This window comes from Andrena cerasifolii, chromosome 7 (assembly GCF_050908995.1).
Source record: "Andrena cerasifolii isolate SP2316 chromosome 7, iyAndCera1_principal, whole genome shotgun sequence".
NCBI lineage: Eukaryota > Metazoa > Arthropoda > Insecta > Hymenoptera > Andrenidae > Andrena > Andrena cerasifolii.
Genome location: NC_135124.1, coordinates 3,778,843 through 3,796,737, shown reverse-complemented (window position 1 = coordinate 3,796,737; position 17,895 = coordinate 3,778,843). Strand labels below are relative to the sequence as shown.

The following is a 17,895-nucleotide window of genomic DNA, read 5'->3' as shown; positions in this document are numbered from 1 at the left end:
CGTTTTAAGGGTGATAGCACAGCCGACTCTAGTACCAGCCGTGCTATACAACGTGGCAACACCGCTCATCTGAGGATCGGGAGTCCTATTTTCAATAGTAGAGTTTTGTACTCAGCATTATAATTAACGTTATTTTGTGACATAAAATTATACTAATATACCATATTTTTTATTAATTATGTATAAGCAATATTTCATCAGAACTAACAAATTCAGTACTTACAACATTGTACTATAACAAAACGAAACACAACTACGCAACTCGACACTGGTGGCTCTACCTTGATTGACAGTTGACTGCCCATCACCATTGGCAACTGCCACAACTCAAACAATGAAATTCGCATGGTATGAACCCGTTTTACCCGCTGCAAACTTTTACCTCACTCTACTCTAGGTATCTAGAAATAATATAACTATAATTATTTACAGCAATAATTATTCTGTTATTGTTTGTTTTAATATATAAACTAGTAATAATTAGACAATAAATACACATATAAGGCTCCTTAATTATTATCGCTAGCGATGAATAAATAAACTGAAATATGTTTCTCTGTAAACAAAGTTTAAAATTTTATTCGCTAATTTACAACAATTATTTACATTATTTACACTCCTATCTGTAAACAAAGAAACGACAATTAAAGTTTACAACCCTCGCTTCTCTATGTATTTTACTCGATCTATAATATCCTTTTGTATACTTTGTACATGTGCTCTATTACGTAATACCCATCTCCCCTCGTTCCATCTAGCGGTCGTCCATTAAAAGGCGCGCGAAGCATGAGGAGCGCGGCAAGATTCGGATTAACGAAAGTATACTTTCGTTACACACATGTGCAAGTGATATGTAGAAGTAAAGAGTACATTCGCATTGAAAAACACATATTCTTCTCAGCGTTCTCGACGAGCGCGCCTGCGTTCGCGGGCGCGAGATCAGTCAAATCTCGATATAGCGCGCCCCCAAGCACTTCCGACGCGCACCTCCTCGTATTCCACTGACTGTCAACATATGACCTTTAGATTCATTTCCTAAAATTGTATCAAAACCTGAGGGGGGACGACTATAGACTCTCCTTGTAAGCATGAAATAGGAATGCAGAACTATTAGAGGTAGGAATGAAAGTTATAAAAACGGTGAGAATTAATACAGCATGTGTTCAGGAGGTCAAATAATTTAAAAAAGTTCATATAAAAATGAATATTTCTGCATTTGTTTATCAAACAGCAACTCTACACACCCACACAACGGATAAGCATTGTACAACTTTCATTAACGGGTAACGAATCTTTGCTATCTTATGACTTCTAAATAAATTATTTTCGGATATGGGTTCATATAGAAAGAAAGCACCTGGCAGGCGGTGTAGTCCGCCGCTGTGACGATTGGTTTTTGTCACCTACTTGGGCACACTAATAAAGGCAGGACACACTTATTTTTGTTATTGGCGGAAGCGGTCACATCTACTTACTACTATGCAGCGTGTGCCGCCAAAAATCTAGAAGTGGGAGTTTCGGGAAGGTCACAAAGGGGAGTTCAGGTGAAGCTAGCGGCGGATTGTACCGCCTGCCAGAAACCTTCTTTCTATGCAGTAATAGTATATACATAATATGATTATGTGGTCTACTTCGCGTGGGTCATGGTGTGGATATGTATCATTACTGCATGTGCTATACTGTTTGCAATATTAGATATGCTGAGTGTAGGGAATGAACAGGTATATACTTATGCGGAGGGCCTTCGGATAGGTGTTTGAGGAAAACCTAAGTGGGGTAAGCGCTACCCTTGCAGATCAAGATGACAGATGTGTTTTTGATTCCTCATTTTAGGACCGTATTGGCCTCGGACCATTTATCTGTCGTAACACGCTCATGCCTTCTACTAAACAGGATCGCAAGCATCTACATTCTACAATGTCTCCCAAAAGATTCTGCCCTCGGCTTGGCGCAAGACCTACCGACTCCAGTGTTTCGCTTTCTTGGTGTAATCGACCCTTCGGTCTCGAGATGACTGCGCGTTGATAGCTGAAAGTAATAAAACCGTCGGACCAGATAAGACATATAATACCGAAAATGTTCATGTTTATGAATAAATGTCTATGAAAGTATTATCAATGGATTATTGAGGGTTTCCTGATGAAAATGAACCCAAGCGCAAAGCAATTCAATCTGCCCCGGTCTCCCCTACCTTAGAAACGGTGAGTTTTAGGATAAATGTACCTTCAGAATTCGCTATTCTATCGAATTTGACTATAAAAGTTTGAATATTTCACTTAAGAAAACAAAATTAACCGCCACATCTCCTCTACGCTTCCACCTGTAAAGAAACTACTGCCACCATATTATGTCATTCTTGCAACCATACAGATTTCGTAAATAACATAGTCGCTTATTGCTTGAAATAACGTGCATATTTTAGGTGGGCAGAGTTAGTGGAACATTCTGAATATACACAGCTTTCACACTGTTTTCGGTGATAAGGTAGAAAGATTTTCTTTATTACCAGCTTTACTAATGTCAGTGGCAGAACACAATGTATTCCCCGCTTCCACCGTGAAAAACACATAGAGGGCGCTCTAAGAGCAGTGGTAATTCAAGAGATTGGTATTGCAGAACGTGAGACATGAAAGTCCATAACATGTCCGGTCTATCCTATACCTCGTCTGTGACGTAACGCTTATATGAAAAACTTGCACGCTCGTCGGGAGTAATTTCAGCGGAGACGGTCGGGTAAAAACCAAGGCCCGACAAAAGAAGTCTGATACCAGCGAAATTACCTTCCTACAACCTTACACGGCCATGCCTCGGGGAGTCCTAATAAGGGCCGACGGTATAAATAAAGTCATTTGCGGTAGTTGCCAGTCGTCCGTGGGCCCTTCGTCGAATCGGGTCTTTCGTCGCGTATGGGAGACAGACCATGACACCGTGGACGTCTCACGAACGGAATGGGCCGAACAGGGCCGGCGGGATCGGTTTGTTTTGTGGATTAGGCTCGTTTTAGCTGCAGGCCGCGCCTCACACCGCGACGAATCGAGAAACGGGGCCCGGCGCACGTCTTCGCTTTTTGTCCGCGCGAGAATCAAGTTGTCCTCCTTCCAATGGCGTAGTCTGCCTCAAATCTGGCGTTCAGGGGTCAAGTGTTTCTCGAGTTTGGAACGGATTCAGATGACGGGGCAATTGAAAATTTGGCTTTCAGGGAAGACTGTGTTGTATCGTTATATGCGATCAGTGTGAATGTATGGGTATACATGATACATTGGCGTAACGTGCCTCGATTCAGGTATTAAAATTTAAAAATTAAGGTGTTCTGGAATATGGAACAGACGAGTTTGTTGGTTATCGGATAAATATCATTGATGAATATATTGAATCATTTTTTTCAACGCATACGTATATAGGTATATTTATGTATACGTGTAATTGTTGTTTGATTATTCATTTGGTGGTTTTGTGACGATACCAAAATATGTTTGAAGTCTGAGTTGAATAACTTCGAGGGGAGAATATAATGGGATTTTACAGAATTACGGTCTCGGATGACTTTTTTTAAATGGCAGTATGTACATATATGTATACTTTTTTCTTGTACATATATTTTTCATTGCATATTTGCATATTGTAGCTGTCATTACTATGCACTTATCTGTATACAATAATGTGAACTTAAAGTGATTTCGAACCCCAAAATTAAAATCGAATACAAAACTTAGTAGAAATTTTAAATCATGATATAGGACCTATTTCATTAGTCACGGAAAATGAACGGAAACACCATTTTTAGGACATTTCAACTCTTGCATTCTATTGCTCTTCCTGTTAATCTTATACAGATCTTTTACTCATTATATTGCCAGCTGTTGCAAAATTAATGTACTGAAACAAGTTTCACTCTTATTTTTAAGTGTTTCGAAAAACTTGTAACACTTTATATGGTTTACTCAGCACATTTACGATAGTTCTCTGTTTAAGGAAAACTGTGTTCGCTTTAATTAATGGCGCTTTTAATGAGTTGACGGAGAAAATCTCTAGAGACTGGTATTGCTTTTTAGGATGCAGAAGTAATTTGATGCGATCCGTAGTTTCGCGTTAATGAGTACTATAATTGATACAATTTGAGGAGAACAGTGGTAGAATTAAGTTAAAGTAACATGGCACTGGACTTAGTCAAATAAAATGTTAATATATACAAATTAGAGACTGCGGAAAAATGAAAAGGGACAAATATGTTTGCTAAAAAGGAAGAATAGAAAAGAAAAATGAATAATTATAGGAATAATTCGAAATAATTCGGTGGACGAAACATCTGCTGAAAATGTTTACTAATGTCAAGTAATAAATCAAACATTTTGGAGCAGACAGCCAATCTATAATTCCTTTTCATTTATAAAAATAGAAAATGCAAATTTCTTAAATGCCTTTTCAAATGGGAAGACCTGTTCATACTCTGATTATAATTTTGTTCACATTTTGTTTTACTAAATTGTGCAATACTTACACAATTGCGTTTACGCTAATTTATATGATTAAGCTCTTTTGATATAATGCTACCTTAGTTAATCATTCATCAATAAGAAATGGGAATGTAAGGAAACTACGCCACTGTCTCCATCTACGCTTGTTCCGTGTTTATGATCTTTCTACTTTTTAGCGAATGCCTTGGTTCCTCGAATAATTCAATTCCCTCCGCAACTGCCCCATGTGTAACAAGTTTTCTTCTTTTAATAAGTAATTATCCCTCGCAGCAAATGCAAGCGCAAGTTTCATTCTATCGTTTTGAGGGTTTTCCCTTTGGTCAGACGTGTTCATTATACGATTAGCGAGATACCCCGGCACGAATTTCAGAAAGACTTAGGATTTTTTTCCGACCAGTGGAATTGTAATGTTTCATCGTTCATTATGAATTATTACTTTCTCCTCCTTCTTCTTACTGTTATTAATATTATTATTATTTTGTTAAAGGATAATACCCTTTAGTCAGGATACACAAAAATGTATAAATGGTAAGGGACAGAACATTAAACGCGACAGTATAGTTTGCCTATTTGTTTATTTCTTACAGACGTCCAATGTTACAAATCAAGGCATCAGGCGTTCAGGCAAAAAATGGACGTAAAATGGACGTCTTTAAGACGTAGTATGATATTTGGGTATTTATACGAAAAATAATTAATGTGTAAAAATAGTATAAATGTTTACACAAAGTGTGAAAAATTCATTAAAAATGAACTTTTCTTTTCAACAATTTTTATCGTTATTTTATTTTACAGAAATTGCCTTTGTATACGTCCGCTACCGAACACGTATATATAAGGAAATTATATCTTGCGACGTTTATGACTGAACTATTTCATGTTTAGAAAAACTATATTTATTATGGCGATAGAGAAACGAATGCTTGCTAGAAAAGGCGTTCCGTAGCGCTATCTATTTGTAGCTTATGAACCTTGTTCATGATATTCTATTCGCATTTGTATCATTGTTATATTAGCATTCTTATCAGCGTAACAGTCGAAAAAATTCTGTCAGAAGAGAAACTAGAAATCCAAACGAGTTAAATACTGCCAGAACAGCCATGGCCGCGTTGCGCTCCCAATCAGGGGCGGTGTGATCCGCGCCACAGAATATCATATCATAGATGGGAATGTCGTGCTTCATGCCTCCTTCACCTGTTTCACTGAGTGAGTGCAGCACTGCACTGGTGCCGCCCGGTGCTATGCCGGTGCTTAGGGATGGAGTGCAAAATCACTAACAGTGATTTATCACAGTGATTGCAGAATCACAATCACGGTGGTGATTGAAGTTAAATCACGACCGTGATTGTGATTTTTTTAACTTGAGTGAATTGTTTACTGTGATCGTAATTCTTGATCTTGATTGAATCATTTTTCATAAAATACTTCAATATAGCCTGTGTTACAGTCAAAGCGTGCTAATTCGGTGAATATATGGAATATACATTCATAAATAGTCAATGCATGCACGCACTGATTTGATTGGATAAAGTATTCACATATACATTATACTTTTTAACTAAACGGAGGAAATATTCGTTAATTTAAATAGATCAAGAACGATTACATTGGTTCAAAATATACAACTGAGATTCTATAAGAACAGTGAGGACTTGCGAATGTTTCGAAAGTAGAAATTGGGGTTATGTGGCGCGTGCAAAGAGCAGTTACGCTCTCCACCAATCAGAAGCGATCACGAAAATCGCGAATCACTGTGCAGCCTGCACCAATCAGAAGCGATCACGAAAATCATGGATCACTGTGAAAAATCACCGTGATTGGGAACAAACGTGATCGGATCACTCGTGATTCACAAATCACGGTTCTAGCCAACACTACCGGTGCTGCCCCAGCACAATGCCAGTGCAGCATGTTCTCTAGGGTTTTCTAGACCGAATACATCTAGGGTGCGTTCCGATTCACGCATACTGCGTATGAAGTGCAGAGACAACCGTTCCGTTTTAGGGCGGTATTTACAAACGTTTCTTAGCAAATGCTTAAGATCATCTTCTAGAAGACGATCCTATTTCACTAAAGCACTAAAGAGTATGCGGTGAGTATGCGCATCCGCCATATTGGATCCTCCGGAGAGAGAAGATTATTGAGTACCCGCCTTTTTGGGTACTGTCAGATTCACTTTTATTTAGAGTCACAGACTTGGAAGTTGTTCGGAGAAGGTTCGGCAGAGAAGCATCTTCTTTCGCACAAGTTTCTGGAAATTTGTACCATGCATGTACAAAATAATATATTGTTTTTATACCGGCAAACTATTTTTAATTTAGGTTTTTTATGCAAAGCTTATAGAAATGAGGGGGGCGCACAGGTTTGGATAAAAATGAAGGGGACGCATAGGATTGGATAAAAATGAAGAGGACGCACAGGCTTGGATAAAAATGAAGGGGACGCAGAGGCTTGGATAGAAATGAAGGGAACACACAGGTTTGGAGGTTGTCCAGAGAAGGTTACATAGACAGAGAATCTTCTTGTTTCGCATAAGTTTCTGGAAATACCATGCATGTGCAAAATAAAATATATTGTAACAAATGCATTTAAATTGTCAGATATATTTTTATACCAGCAAACTATTTTTAATTTACAGTTTTTATGTAAAACTTATATAGAAATGAAGGAGACGCAGAGGCTTGGATAGAAATGAAGGGGACACAGGTTTGGATAGAAATGAAGCATCTTCTTTCTCACAAGTTTCTGGAAATTTGCCAAATAAGGTAAATCGACAAAATTTGTCAAAAGACATAGCATTAAGAATTATGAAAATTATGGCAGACTGCTTGCAATGTAGAGCAAGTCACATTAGTGAAGAAAATACGCTGAAAACACATCTCCCTTCATATTTTTCAATCTTTTGTGAAAGACATTCGTAATACTTCAAAATCCACAGTAGTTCACACGCTATTCCTTGATTTCATTAGTTTTCCATTAACAATATTTCAATTCACCAATAAACATACTAAATTGATTTTATTCTAACACCAATACATTTTGTGTTAAAAATATTGGATCTCTTCGTTCATTTTCGCTGAATTACCATCAGCATTTAAATTTCCTGCAACTAGACTTTCTGCCATACGCTCTCACCTCCTTCGGACACATTATGTAGTTTCTACACTTAGTATATAGCAAAAAAAGGCCACTCTATTTCTATAAGTTCTACGTTAAGTTGTAACTAAAATGTGGCTTTTATATGTATATATTTATTCAGTTGACGATGCACACGAAGAGAATTATTTTAACAGCTGAAAGAGAATGTAACCCTGCTGCACGAGCAAATGAAAAAATAAGCACATTTTCATATTATCTATTTTTTACACATTTTATAATATTTCCAATATTATATTTTTATCCTCATAAAAAACTTAAAAAAAGTACAAAAATTATGCCAAATACATGAATTATCTTTGTAAAAAAAAGTGAGATCCCCATAAAAAAACTTCAACAAAAGTACAAAAATTGCGCCAAGTACATGAAAACGTCGAGGACGGAAAAGAATATTCTCAAATAAATCACAAAAAATAGAAGATAATAATAATTACAAAAGAAAAAAATGATGTGAAATCAAAATGAGCTGCAAGTACATACAGGTGCTTTCAGTCAAATACTTGGCGTGGCCAGGCAAGGTCAAGGTGTCGACGAAGAAGAATTATTTAAAAACGCAAAATAATTGAAGAGCCCTGCTGGAACTGCCAGTTAGAACCGCATTGAATTTTGAACTGGATCTATCTGGTTAAAGTCCAAAATTCATCGGTTTCTATCAGGGATTGCCATTTGTATAAAACCGGAAGGTTGTTATCTGAAATTGCGGATCAAAAACTTACGGTTTCAATCTGGATATGCCATAAACTCCGTTGAATCTGTCGCAATCCGGATTGGCAGATCAAGCAATTCACGGGATGCATATGGGATTTGAAGAGAAAGAATTTGGCCCGGTTTCCACTGGATTGGCGGAGAGAAAATTAATGCGGTTCTATCCGGTTTTACGAAACACATACTTCGAAAAAATTGATTTGGTTCGAACACCGCTAGATGGCCACGGTACTGGTAAGTTCTCTCGTGGCAGCGATGTGCGCCGCGAGACCTAAGATTGACGCGGCGCCGCAATCCAACGAGCACCAACCAGGCATCTTTCTCCGTGGTCAAGATTTCGATGCAAGATCGATACGGCAGAAGTTCTTGACATACTTAGGTTTAAGAATAAAATTATATCAAACCCCAGCTCACGGTGTAACGGTTATTTGACAACCCCTTTGGCGGTATTCTCAGGCGCTACTTATTCTTAAGCAAATGCTTAAGTATTCGGCATCCTTTACTTATATGTATTACAACATTTATTAATTTGAACTAAGTTCAAAGCAGGATTTGTTTTAACCCGTACTCGTTTTAATTGCGCTGAACTTCAACAATAATTATTTTCTCTTTCCATGCGAGTAAACACAATGAAGATTATAGCTTGATCAATAAGTCCGCTGTAGGTATATCTTGAATGGTTTTCAATATAGGTTATAAAAATTCTGGACTCTCCTTAACAATCACGATATCTATTCCAGTAGAAAAACATACGATAAAATATCCGAAACATTTATCATACTTGATATAGCGAACTGTTCGATAATATCGATCTGCAAGAAAGATGTACATACATTGTACACTGTGCGCCGGATCTGCTCAGATCGTTCGAGCCTCTAGATTGTTTCAAGCCGCTCGCTTTAATCGAGCTGCTCGGTTCTTTCGAACGCTCGGCTCGGATCGGTTATTCAAACCGAGTATATTCCGGCCCGCTTTTTCCGAGTACTCGAACAGCTCTACCAGATGAACCGCCAGCTTAAAAAATGAACGAAGTTACTCAAGAAGTTACTACATAGTAATATGCGAGTTACTTCGTATAAATCCAAGTAAAAGCGATAACAAATTGTGCTAGGAAATACAGATAAATACCATCAAGATTTTTACATGCATATCCGGTTTGAAAGTGATAGAAAATATTTCGTCTGGTTCAATCTGGATTTGACGGAATGAAAACCATATCAATCCGGATTAAAAAAATTGTAATGCGGTTCTATCTGTACTCATATTGTCAGAGTTTTAAATTGACAAATGCCCAACAGGTGCTCTCGAAACCACCGTCTTCCTAGTAAAAAAAAATATTTTTTAGAACCAGAGTCAGCCTAATATTAGTCAAATCACAATGTGCGTGTAAAATTATGCGTTGAAATATTTATATAAAGAAATAATAACAAAATTGGCCCATTAGCTCAGTTGGTTAGAGCGTCGTGCTAATAACGCGAAGGTCGCGGGTTCGATCCCCTCATGGGCCAAAATTTTTTTTCTCCATTTATTTGCAACGTAAAAAGTGACACTCGGTGTGCTTGTACATTCCAACACCAATACTCTTTTTTTCTTTCATTTTCCAACCTGCACGGGCCCGGGGTACCGAGTCGAGAAGTTCGCTTTTGCGGCGCGTTGTAACGCCTTGCGAAAACTTTGGAAGTACGTGCCCGTTCGCGAGAAGACGTGAAAGGGGGCAGAATTTGAGTTTCGGTCAAACACAAAGAGAGTTGTGCAACGACGTCTGCGAACCCTAATAAAAGTATTTTCCAACGAACTACTGAAGAGGGAGACGTCGTTTTCGTAATAGGAAAAAAGTTTTTTGACGTGAATACGTCTTTAAAATCGGTACAGTACTGGGGGCATGCACGGTAAGTCGAGCGTTATGAAAATCGTGACGCAAATGGGATATAATGTTTCGTCTTATAACTTCAAAACTAAAAGCAACATTCAAACAATAAATACAGTGTCGAGTAGACAAAGGATGTCCGCATCTGAGATTACCTTCGGACCGAGTGCGTAACCGTTGTGAGCGTGGGTAGGGGGCCTAAAAAATACAGAATGTAAACGTTAAATCTAGATTGGGCCGAACGCGATTAGGGAACGCCACGAAACAGTCGACGCGCTGGCACCTCGTCTCGCTCCGTCCCTCGGATGCCTGATACTCTGTCGCGCACGGAAAGGACGGAATATCACGCGTCCTACAGACAGAGCGAGACAAAGCATCAACTGCGTCCGCCCCGCATCGCTCCCCGCCCGCCATCAGTCCCTCCGACTCGCTCTCGCCTTCGGTAAGAAAACAGCGAGATAGGCTGACGTTACGGTGGTCGCGTCTTCGCCCGAAAAATCGATTTTCTTTCTGTGTAAACAATAACAATCGTTGGTGTGATCCATTTTGGCTTCGTCATTGATATCACGGGATTTCGCGCAAAAACGCGTCCACTGTAACCATGGGTCATGGTATGGGCCCTTAGACACTCACCGGTTTCGAAGCGCGAGCTTGTACGAACTGCGAAAGTGAGTTTCTTCATCCCAATGTCTCGATGGCTAACATGGAATTTTTGATGGTCCAAATGCTCGGAAAATATACAGAAAGTGTAAAGAAAGTTGTACCGTTTAGGGGATCATGCAGATGAATACATTGGGACTCACGCCCGGAAAATACCGGGAGTCCGGTTGGATTTTTGAAGACATATCTCCCCATCTCTGCGCCTACGATTTGCGAAGGAGAAGTTTGGTCGCGATCAATTATAGTCAAGACTGTCGCATAAAACTCCACCTTCAAATGGATACTTGTAGGAAGACAATACCGTAAACTGAGGGAACATTGGCCATACGGAGTAACATTCAAGGATCCGAACCCTGACCCGTATACATATACCAGGTTCCTAACATGGCATGACCCAAGACGAGACAAGTACCTACCGTAGATACCCAAAAGTTGTAAAAATTCGTATTTCGCAGGGAAAATTGTTTCCATAGGTGTTTCCAACAAAAATTTTGCTTACCATAGGCGTCTTATTTTGTGGGATAATAATATCTGGCGAAAGTAGGCTAAAAAACTAGTAGAATATACTTTCTTATTTGTTACTTGCAGTCCTTTATTAGAATTCAATCATTATTTGATTTTCCAGTATGAGATAGACCCATAGAGATACATCTTTACCACTTGAAATGTATCACATTCTAAAGTTACGAGGCCAAATTAACATTCCTAGTGGCTTCCGATGATACCAAACACTAGTTCGTCCACGACAACCAACCTCCCAGTGGCTTCCGGCGAGACCAGACACTGGTTCGCCCGCTACTAGCAAACTCTAAAACAATCACAGATCCTCGGTTTCGCAGCCGCCAATCTTATTGCCCTCAGCCTCGGCTCGTAATAACGTCAAACTTTTCATCAGAGAGTCATCATTTCCGCACTCTTTTGTAGCATAGGGTAAACAATACAGTTATTGACCATGGTACAGAAGTTGACCACTTCAAATTACTGCCGCCATAGTCTAATGAACCTGCGCGTTTCCGCATCAGTGATTCACTTTCATCAGAAAAGACAGTTCTATTTTTCGTTTCAACCAAGAATCGATGATTTCAGTACAAGTATTCCGCCGTGAGGTAAGGGCTTAGCGGGCATCTTTAGTGTAGCGACTTGTTTAATGACTGTATAATCATTGTTCAATTTCACAAATTGCTTTCTATTTTATATTGATTCTGCCTTCAATTCCTTAAATAATGCTAATTCCAGACTCTAGTCTATGCCCTTCTTCTCCTTACCACTGGCTCGCCGGAACGGTACTGACATTACCGAATATTAGGCAATATGAAATGGTGTAATAGAAGTCGTATTAATAACAAATTTATCTGTATTATTCAATTTTATTGAAAGTACGCGTAAGTATACAGACTCTAAGTATACAAAATTACAATAGTATTAAGTAGAAGAGATTTTCGCGGAGATAATATGTACAACAGAAACAATTAACATCTATGCGTATATGTATATGTATGTATAAAGTAGATTTCATTTGGACGTATAAAAGGACAAGTACAAGTTAGTAGTTACGATACAAGGTAGGAGCATCGTCGCCATTGTTTCTTTTTACGTCCGAGGCAACCTCGGGCGGTTTTTTGGTTAAACGGGGCCTTACAAAAAAGAAAGTAACATCGTTAGTGATACACCTGTCCTCCGTAATGCATCCACTTACATTACCTATTGAGCTAAAAAATTAAATGCATATGTGTGTGCAAATACGTCCTGCTCGCTCTTCTTCGAGTCTCATTCAGTGACGTTGCCACGGCTTCGTCACAATAAAACACTTCGAAGACATTCGATCGGAAGAAAATTCCATTCAACACTATCAGTTTCCAGCTGTAGCCAGTGGCTCTTTAAAAAATGGTCATATCAAAACTGGATTTCACTGTATCTATAAATCATTGACGTAACAATGCACGTTAAACCCTGATAGCCAGATCTGGGCAGCAGATCGACAGCAGATTTCGCCGTCTGCTAGGCACAGCAACAGCGCCATCTGTAGGCAATTGCTTGGTAATTCTGGATCTCAGATGGCGCTGTTGCTGTGCCTAGCAGACGGCAAAATCTGCTGTCGATCTGCTGTCGATCTGCTGTTCATCTGACATCAGGCACTGCACCTCAGGCTCTGCACATCAGAACGCAGCCAAATGCGGACACAGACTGCTGCAGTTCTGACGTCAGATTCTGCTGCCCAGATCTGGCTATCAGGGAACTTATTCCACCGCTATATCCCATCGTCCGTTGCGTTCACTTCATTGTCCTACATAAATCATCATTTTACTGTTACCTACACATGGCTTACACCTGGAAATCTCTGATAGTATCAGCGAATAGAATTCTGGCGGTAAAAGTATCAGATACTGGAGGCAGGAAGTTGTTCCTTATTTATGCTCTGTTTAATTGAGACACTGAAATGATATCTTCGCTCCCGATCGAATGGAAGTATATAAATTGGTCGAATTCAGTTGAGTCTTTCGCCCGCGAGGCACGCATTTTCCCGACGAAGCCGGGCAACATAACACGACCCTTTACAGAATAGACTAAACAAACAAACAAACAAACAATAACAACAATAATAATAATGTCTGTTTTCACGATCGATCGTACGCGGCCGTCGAATCCGCGACGATCGGCGCAGTTCACGACTTATGACACTGTTACGTCACGCCTCGGTACGCGTGCTGCGCAGTCGGATGGGCGCGAAACGATTGTGCTTCTAATCTGCGCACATTATAGAGATAAGAACAATGTCTTGAATAAACAGTCTCATTTTCACCTGTGTGAGCTCTTTACCGTAGACTCATAAACTCGAAACAATTAGCAGGTTTTTGTTCCTCAGATATCCGATACAGGACTGCGAAGAGTAATTCTGTGTTCAAGATATCGGCATTTGTCCCGAACGTTTAATTTATACATTAGCAGTTGCGCAATAAAATTTTTTCAAACGAGGTACTTAATTATTTCGAGTACATACTTGTGGCCTACATTTGTTCGTAAGCATAAATGCAGAGTCGACAAAGTAAGTAATAAAATTTACTTCCCACTAGGGAAAAGTACAATTGCTTCTCGGTAAGGCCGGAAGATGTTGAGTCTAACTCTAAATAGGTACATATTCTGTTCAGGTATTTCTAGCGACACTACTCTTCCTAATAGTTTATAAATAAAAATTTTCAAGTCATACAGGTTATACTCTACTAATGTCACGACGAAATATGTACTAAATAGTTATGTTTATTAATCGCGATAGATAATAATGATGTTAAAGCCCACACGGGTTTAAGTATTCTCTATAGACTCCCTTATATCGACAAGATTTTTGGACGACAGTTCGAGCCCATCGCAACCGCCTAAGAAGAAAGAAACACATGAAAAGGATAGTTATTTAGAAACGCGAGAAACAGCTTCTGCGAAAAGCCTTCCCTTTCATTGGTTATGTTTTGGCACGGGGATACATAACGCGCGCGTCTCTTCGAGTCTAATTGCCTCTTCACTTCCGATAGAAATCGATTAGAATTCCGTCGATGGTAAAGAGAGTACTTTTTTTTTTATAATTGAAACGCTTACGCATCTAAATGTCCAACGAGTATAAATAAATAGAGGAAAGTGCTTCTCACGATTTCGTTGTTTTTTTTTTATGATTTGTATATTTTTCTCCGCTTTTGGGTATCCTGAAGATTGTCGTTTAGCACGTTCACTGTGCGAGTATTTTTTTTTTTAAATCAATCTTCACGCGATGATCGGCACAACTGTGCTTAACTTTGATTTATTAAATGAATCACACATGTGGCATGGACGTATAAATGTGTACTGACCATGGGTCATGTGTGACTTTCGGACAATGAACGTGTTAATTATCGAGGGAATTTTCTTTGGGAGGCTCTCCTTTGACCAGGTGTCATTGTAATTGAATAGACGAATTAGAGCTCCCCAATTGGAGTATTATTTCAGGGATTACATTTTTCTCGATGCGTCGATTGACAATCTTCAGGATCGTTGGAATTTTGCACTTTTCTTTATCAGTCGACTCGATAGTATCGATGAACGAAAATTGTCGCTCCTTCCATTTGGCAATGACAGGCAATTTTTATTGAATGGTTTGCGAACCTGTGGAGACTACCGTCCAGCGGTTTCGCCCACAATCTTCCGTCGCCTCTGATCTCCTTTAGAAAGGATCTTCACCAGCTACTTAGAGGGAGTCAAAGTTCGACTCTCGATCGCTAGTCTGAAAAGATTGAATAGTTTTTCCATTAAATTGGCGGCAATTCTTCGTTGAACTGAGATTCTGATTCGAGTATGTGCGAAATGTATGTACCTAAATAAAATGATTAAATTAGGTAACTATTTACCTGGTCCTACCTGATTTCAAGTAAAGTTTATTTGAGCTGAAGTTAAATTCAAGCTAATTTTTTTCTGCAAACCGAACCATTTTAATATTTAAATATCAATTGTGTTTTATTCGTGTATTCATTCATTGATGCATCTCGAAATGTCCTAAATATTAAGGAAACTAGTTGTAAGATGCGAATCTTAACATGTTTCGTGGATAGAAGGAAGTATCATAACTAGTTTAAGTTGTATATTCTCTGCCTGCATGGAAAAAAATGTAGCATTTCATTTGAAAAGAAATTTAAACGTTAATGACATAATTCGTGTACCATTACTGATTCAATCCGATGAAATTTGAATTCGAATAGCCCCCGTAGTCTTTCAAGTTGCATACATTCAATCTTTTCATTTGAACATATTCTTAAAAAGAACATCCACTTATAATTTAAAATGGAAGGCTTGCGCATGAATTATAGATGAGAATTAATAACAAACAGAATCTATTATGTTCATTCAAATAAGAATCCGGTATCATCATCTCTATTGTCAACAAAATTACAATGCCGTTCAGTTCTAAACAAAACATAGAATGAAAAGTTTCAAAAGCTTATCGAATACCCATTAATTCCATAAGAACCTTAACCCCTCAGCATGGTATGACGAGCAGGACTCGTCATAGGAAAACTGTCCGCAACGGCGGTATGACGAGCACCGCTCGTCAAGGGACGTTACGCGGGGCCGTAGCGAGTAGGGATTGGGACCAAGGTGCTGTGCTCTTCTCGTATACATTCTGTAGGCCTTGGGAAGGAGATATTGGCGTGAAGAGGGCCTCTTCAAGAGAGTGGCCGTTTGGGAGGGATGCAAGTCTGATTGGTTGGATTAGGAGGTGTAACAATACTTCTTCAGATCTGCAGTAACGCCTATAACAGCAGGGGTTAAGGTTTCGACCAATGCAATTCATCCCACAGCTAGGTACTGTTGTGGGCAGAAAGCCTCCACGCTGAAGGGTTAAGTGTAGGACACTAACAATAAGAAACTGAAATTATCCCTGATAGCCAGATCTGGGCAGTAGAATCTGACGTCAGAACTGAAGCAGTCTGTGTCCGCATTTGGCTGCGTTCTGATGTGCAGAGCCTGAGGTGCAGTGCCTGATGTCAGATCGACAGCAGATCGACAGCAGATCGACAGCAGATCGACAGCAGATTTCGCCGTCTGCTAGGCACAGCAACAGCGCCATCTGTAGGCAATTGCTTGGTAATTCTGTATCTCAGATGGCGCTGTTGCTGTGCCTAGCAGACGGCGAAATCTGCTGTCCAGATCTGGCTATCAGGGATAGTGTAGATATGAAAAACCGGAGGTTCTACGACGTAGAGCTCGAATTTCGCTTGTAACTCACCCTGTCCGGGCTATAAAGGGGCGGATGCTGCGCCGGAAGTCTCAGCGTGCTACCCAGATCCCTCTCAGCCATTGTATGCCCCTCGCTAGCACTGTCTCTGGCGTCTCTGTTGTCTCTGGAGTCCTTAACACTGTTTCTTCGTGTGTCGGCGACTTTCGTCGGTAGCTGAATCGTTGTTTCTCCGCAGGATCTGGCCAAAGTGGAGCCTGCTTCGCCTAAATCGAGCCTTAATAGCTTCGTTGGTGCTTGAATAGTTGTCTCCCCGCAGGAACGAGCCAATGTCGAGCCAAGGTCACCTTGGAGGTCACCGGTTCGTAGGACCTTGGTCGCAGCTTCCACCGTTGTCTCGCCACAGGATCGAGCCAAAGTCGAATCAGCGTCCATCGTTCGAGTTACTGTCGCGGACACCTAAGTGAAGGTGAACAGAATTTTAAATGAAAATCATAACGGTCGCAGAGCCTCCTAAAAAGATCGATGAAAAATATGATATTCTGTCGAATCAGTAATTCTTAGTTTTCTGTCACATCAGTACTTTATATTTTCGATCAGTGGTCACGTAACGAATTCAGGTGTGTTTTGTAACAACGATAAAGGGCTGTAACTTTGGTGCGAGAAAATATATTTTTCTTCACAAAACTGTATTAGCAATACCGATTGATGGTAATTCAGCATGGTTATGTACCTGGAACCCTGCACTGACGAGGGCTCCACTAGGAGTGGCCGGTGTTCTGATGATCTGGACGTCAGCCTCCTTGCAGTCCTTTGTGCTGGATATACTTTGCTTCCTGTTCCCGGTGGTGTGCGTGCCGCTGTCAAGGTAATTGAGCAGTTTGTGCTCCTCTGTCGAGAACGTGCTCATACCAGACTTGTAATTCTGCGGTGATTGGGGTGCCGATCGATATTTGGCACGTGGGATCATTACCGTCAGCGAGCGGTCTCGTTGCTCGTCGTTTATGGGCACTGTAACAAATCAAGTAATGATACAATCCGGTTAATTAATTACGTTATATTATCTATTACAACTGTACTAAAAGATATAGTAATACTAATAAATGCTAAATCATTGCTCTATGTATAATAAAAAAAACAGTAACGTTCACGTATCTAAAAAAAAACATGTTACGTAAGGATGGATATTGCAAAAAAAATTCATGGAAGTTAAAAATTTTTTAAATTGATTATTGAAATTTCGGATAAATTCGGTGAATTTTGCTTGCCAATTAAATAGTGTACCTGCATATTAGATATAAACGGATTGACAATGTTAGAAGATAGACATTATGTTT

General features: G+C 39.6%; 1 protein-coding gene, 1 long non-coding RNA gene and 1 other non-coding gene across 4 annotated transcripts in view; 2 read left to right on the top strand and 1 right to left on the bottom strand.

Annotated features, from left to right (window-relative positions):
• Positions 1-6,640: 6,640 nt before the first annotated feature.
• Positions 6,641-8,744, top strand: LOC143371698 (uncharacterized). Of its 2 annotated transcripts, XR_013086098.1 has the most exons (3): positions 6,641-6,743; positions 6,812-7,240; positions 7,735-8,744. It is a non-coding gene; the product is annotated as an uncharacterized LOC143371698 (long non-coding RNA). The 2 variants fall into 2 exon arrangements; XR_013086097.1 differs by having other exon boundaries at positions 6,647-7,240.
• Positions 8,745-9,770: 1,026 nt separating this feature from the next.
• Positions 9,771-9,844, top strand: Trnai-aau (transfer RNA isoleucine (anticodon AAU)). Its single transcript has one exon. It is a non-coding gene; the product is annotated as a tRNA-Ile (tRNA).
• A 3,236-nt stretch (positions 9,845-13,080) lies between these two features.
• The window catches only part of LOC143371201 (uncharacterized), a 184,311-nt gene continuing 179,496 nt past the window's right edge, over positions 13,081-17,895 (bottom strand). Inside the window, exons 22-24 of the mRNA XM_076816152.1 lie at positions 17,292-17,569; positions 16,610-17,017; positions 13,081-15,109 (exon numbers count right to left, since the gene is read on the bottom strand). Coding sequence (XP_076672267.1) covers positions 15,074-15,109; positions 16,610-17,017; positions 17,292-17,569 — 722 coding nt within the window. The 3' untranslated portion in view covers positions 13,081-15,073. The remainder of the gene's footprint in view (positions 15,110-16,609; positions 17,018-17,291; positions 17,570-17,895) is intronic.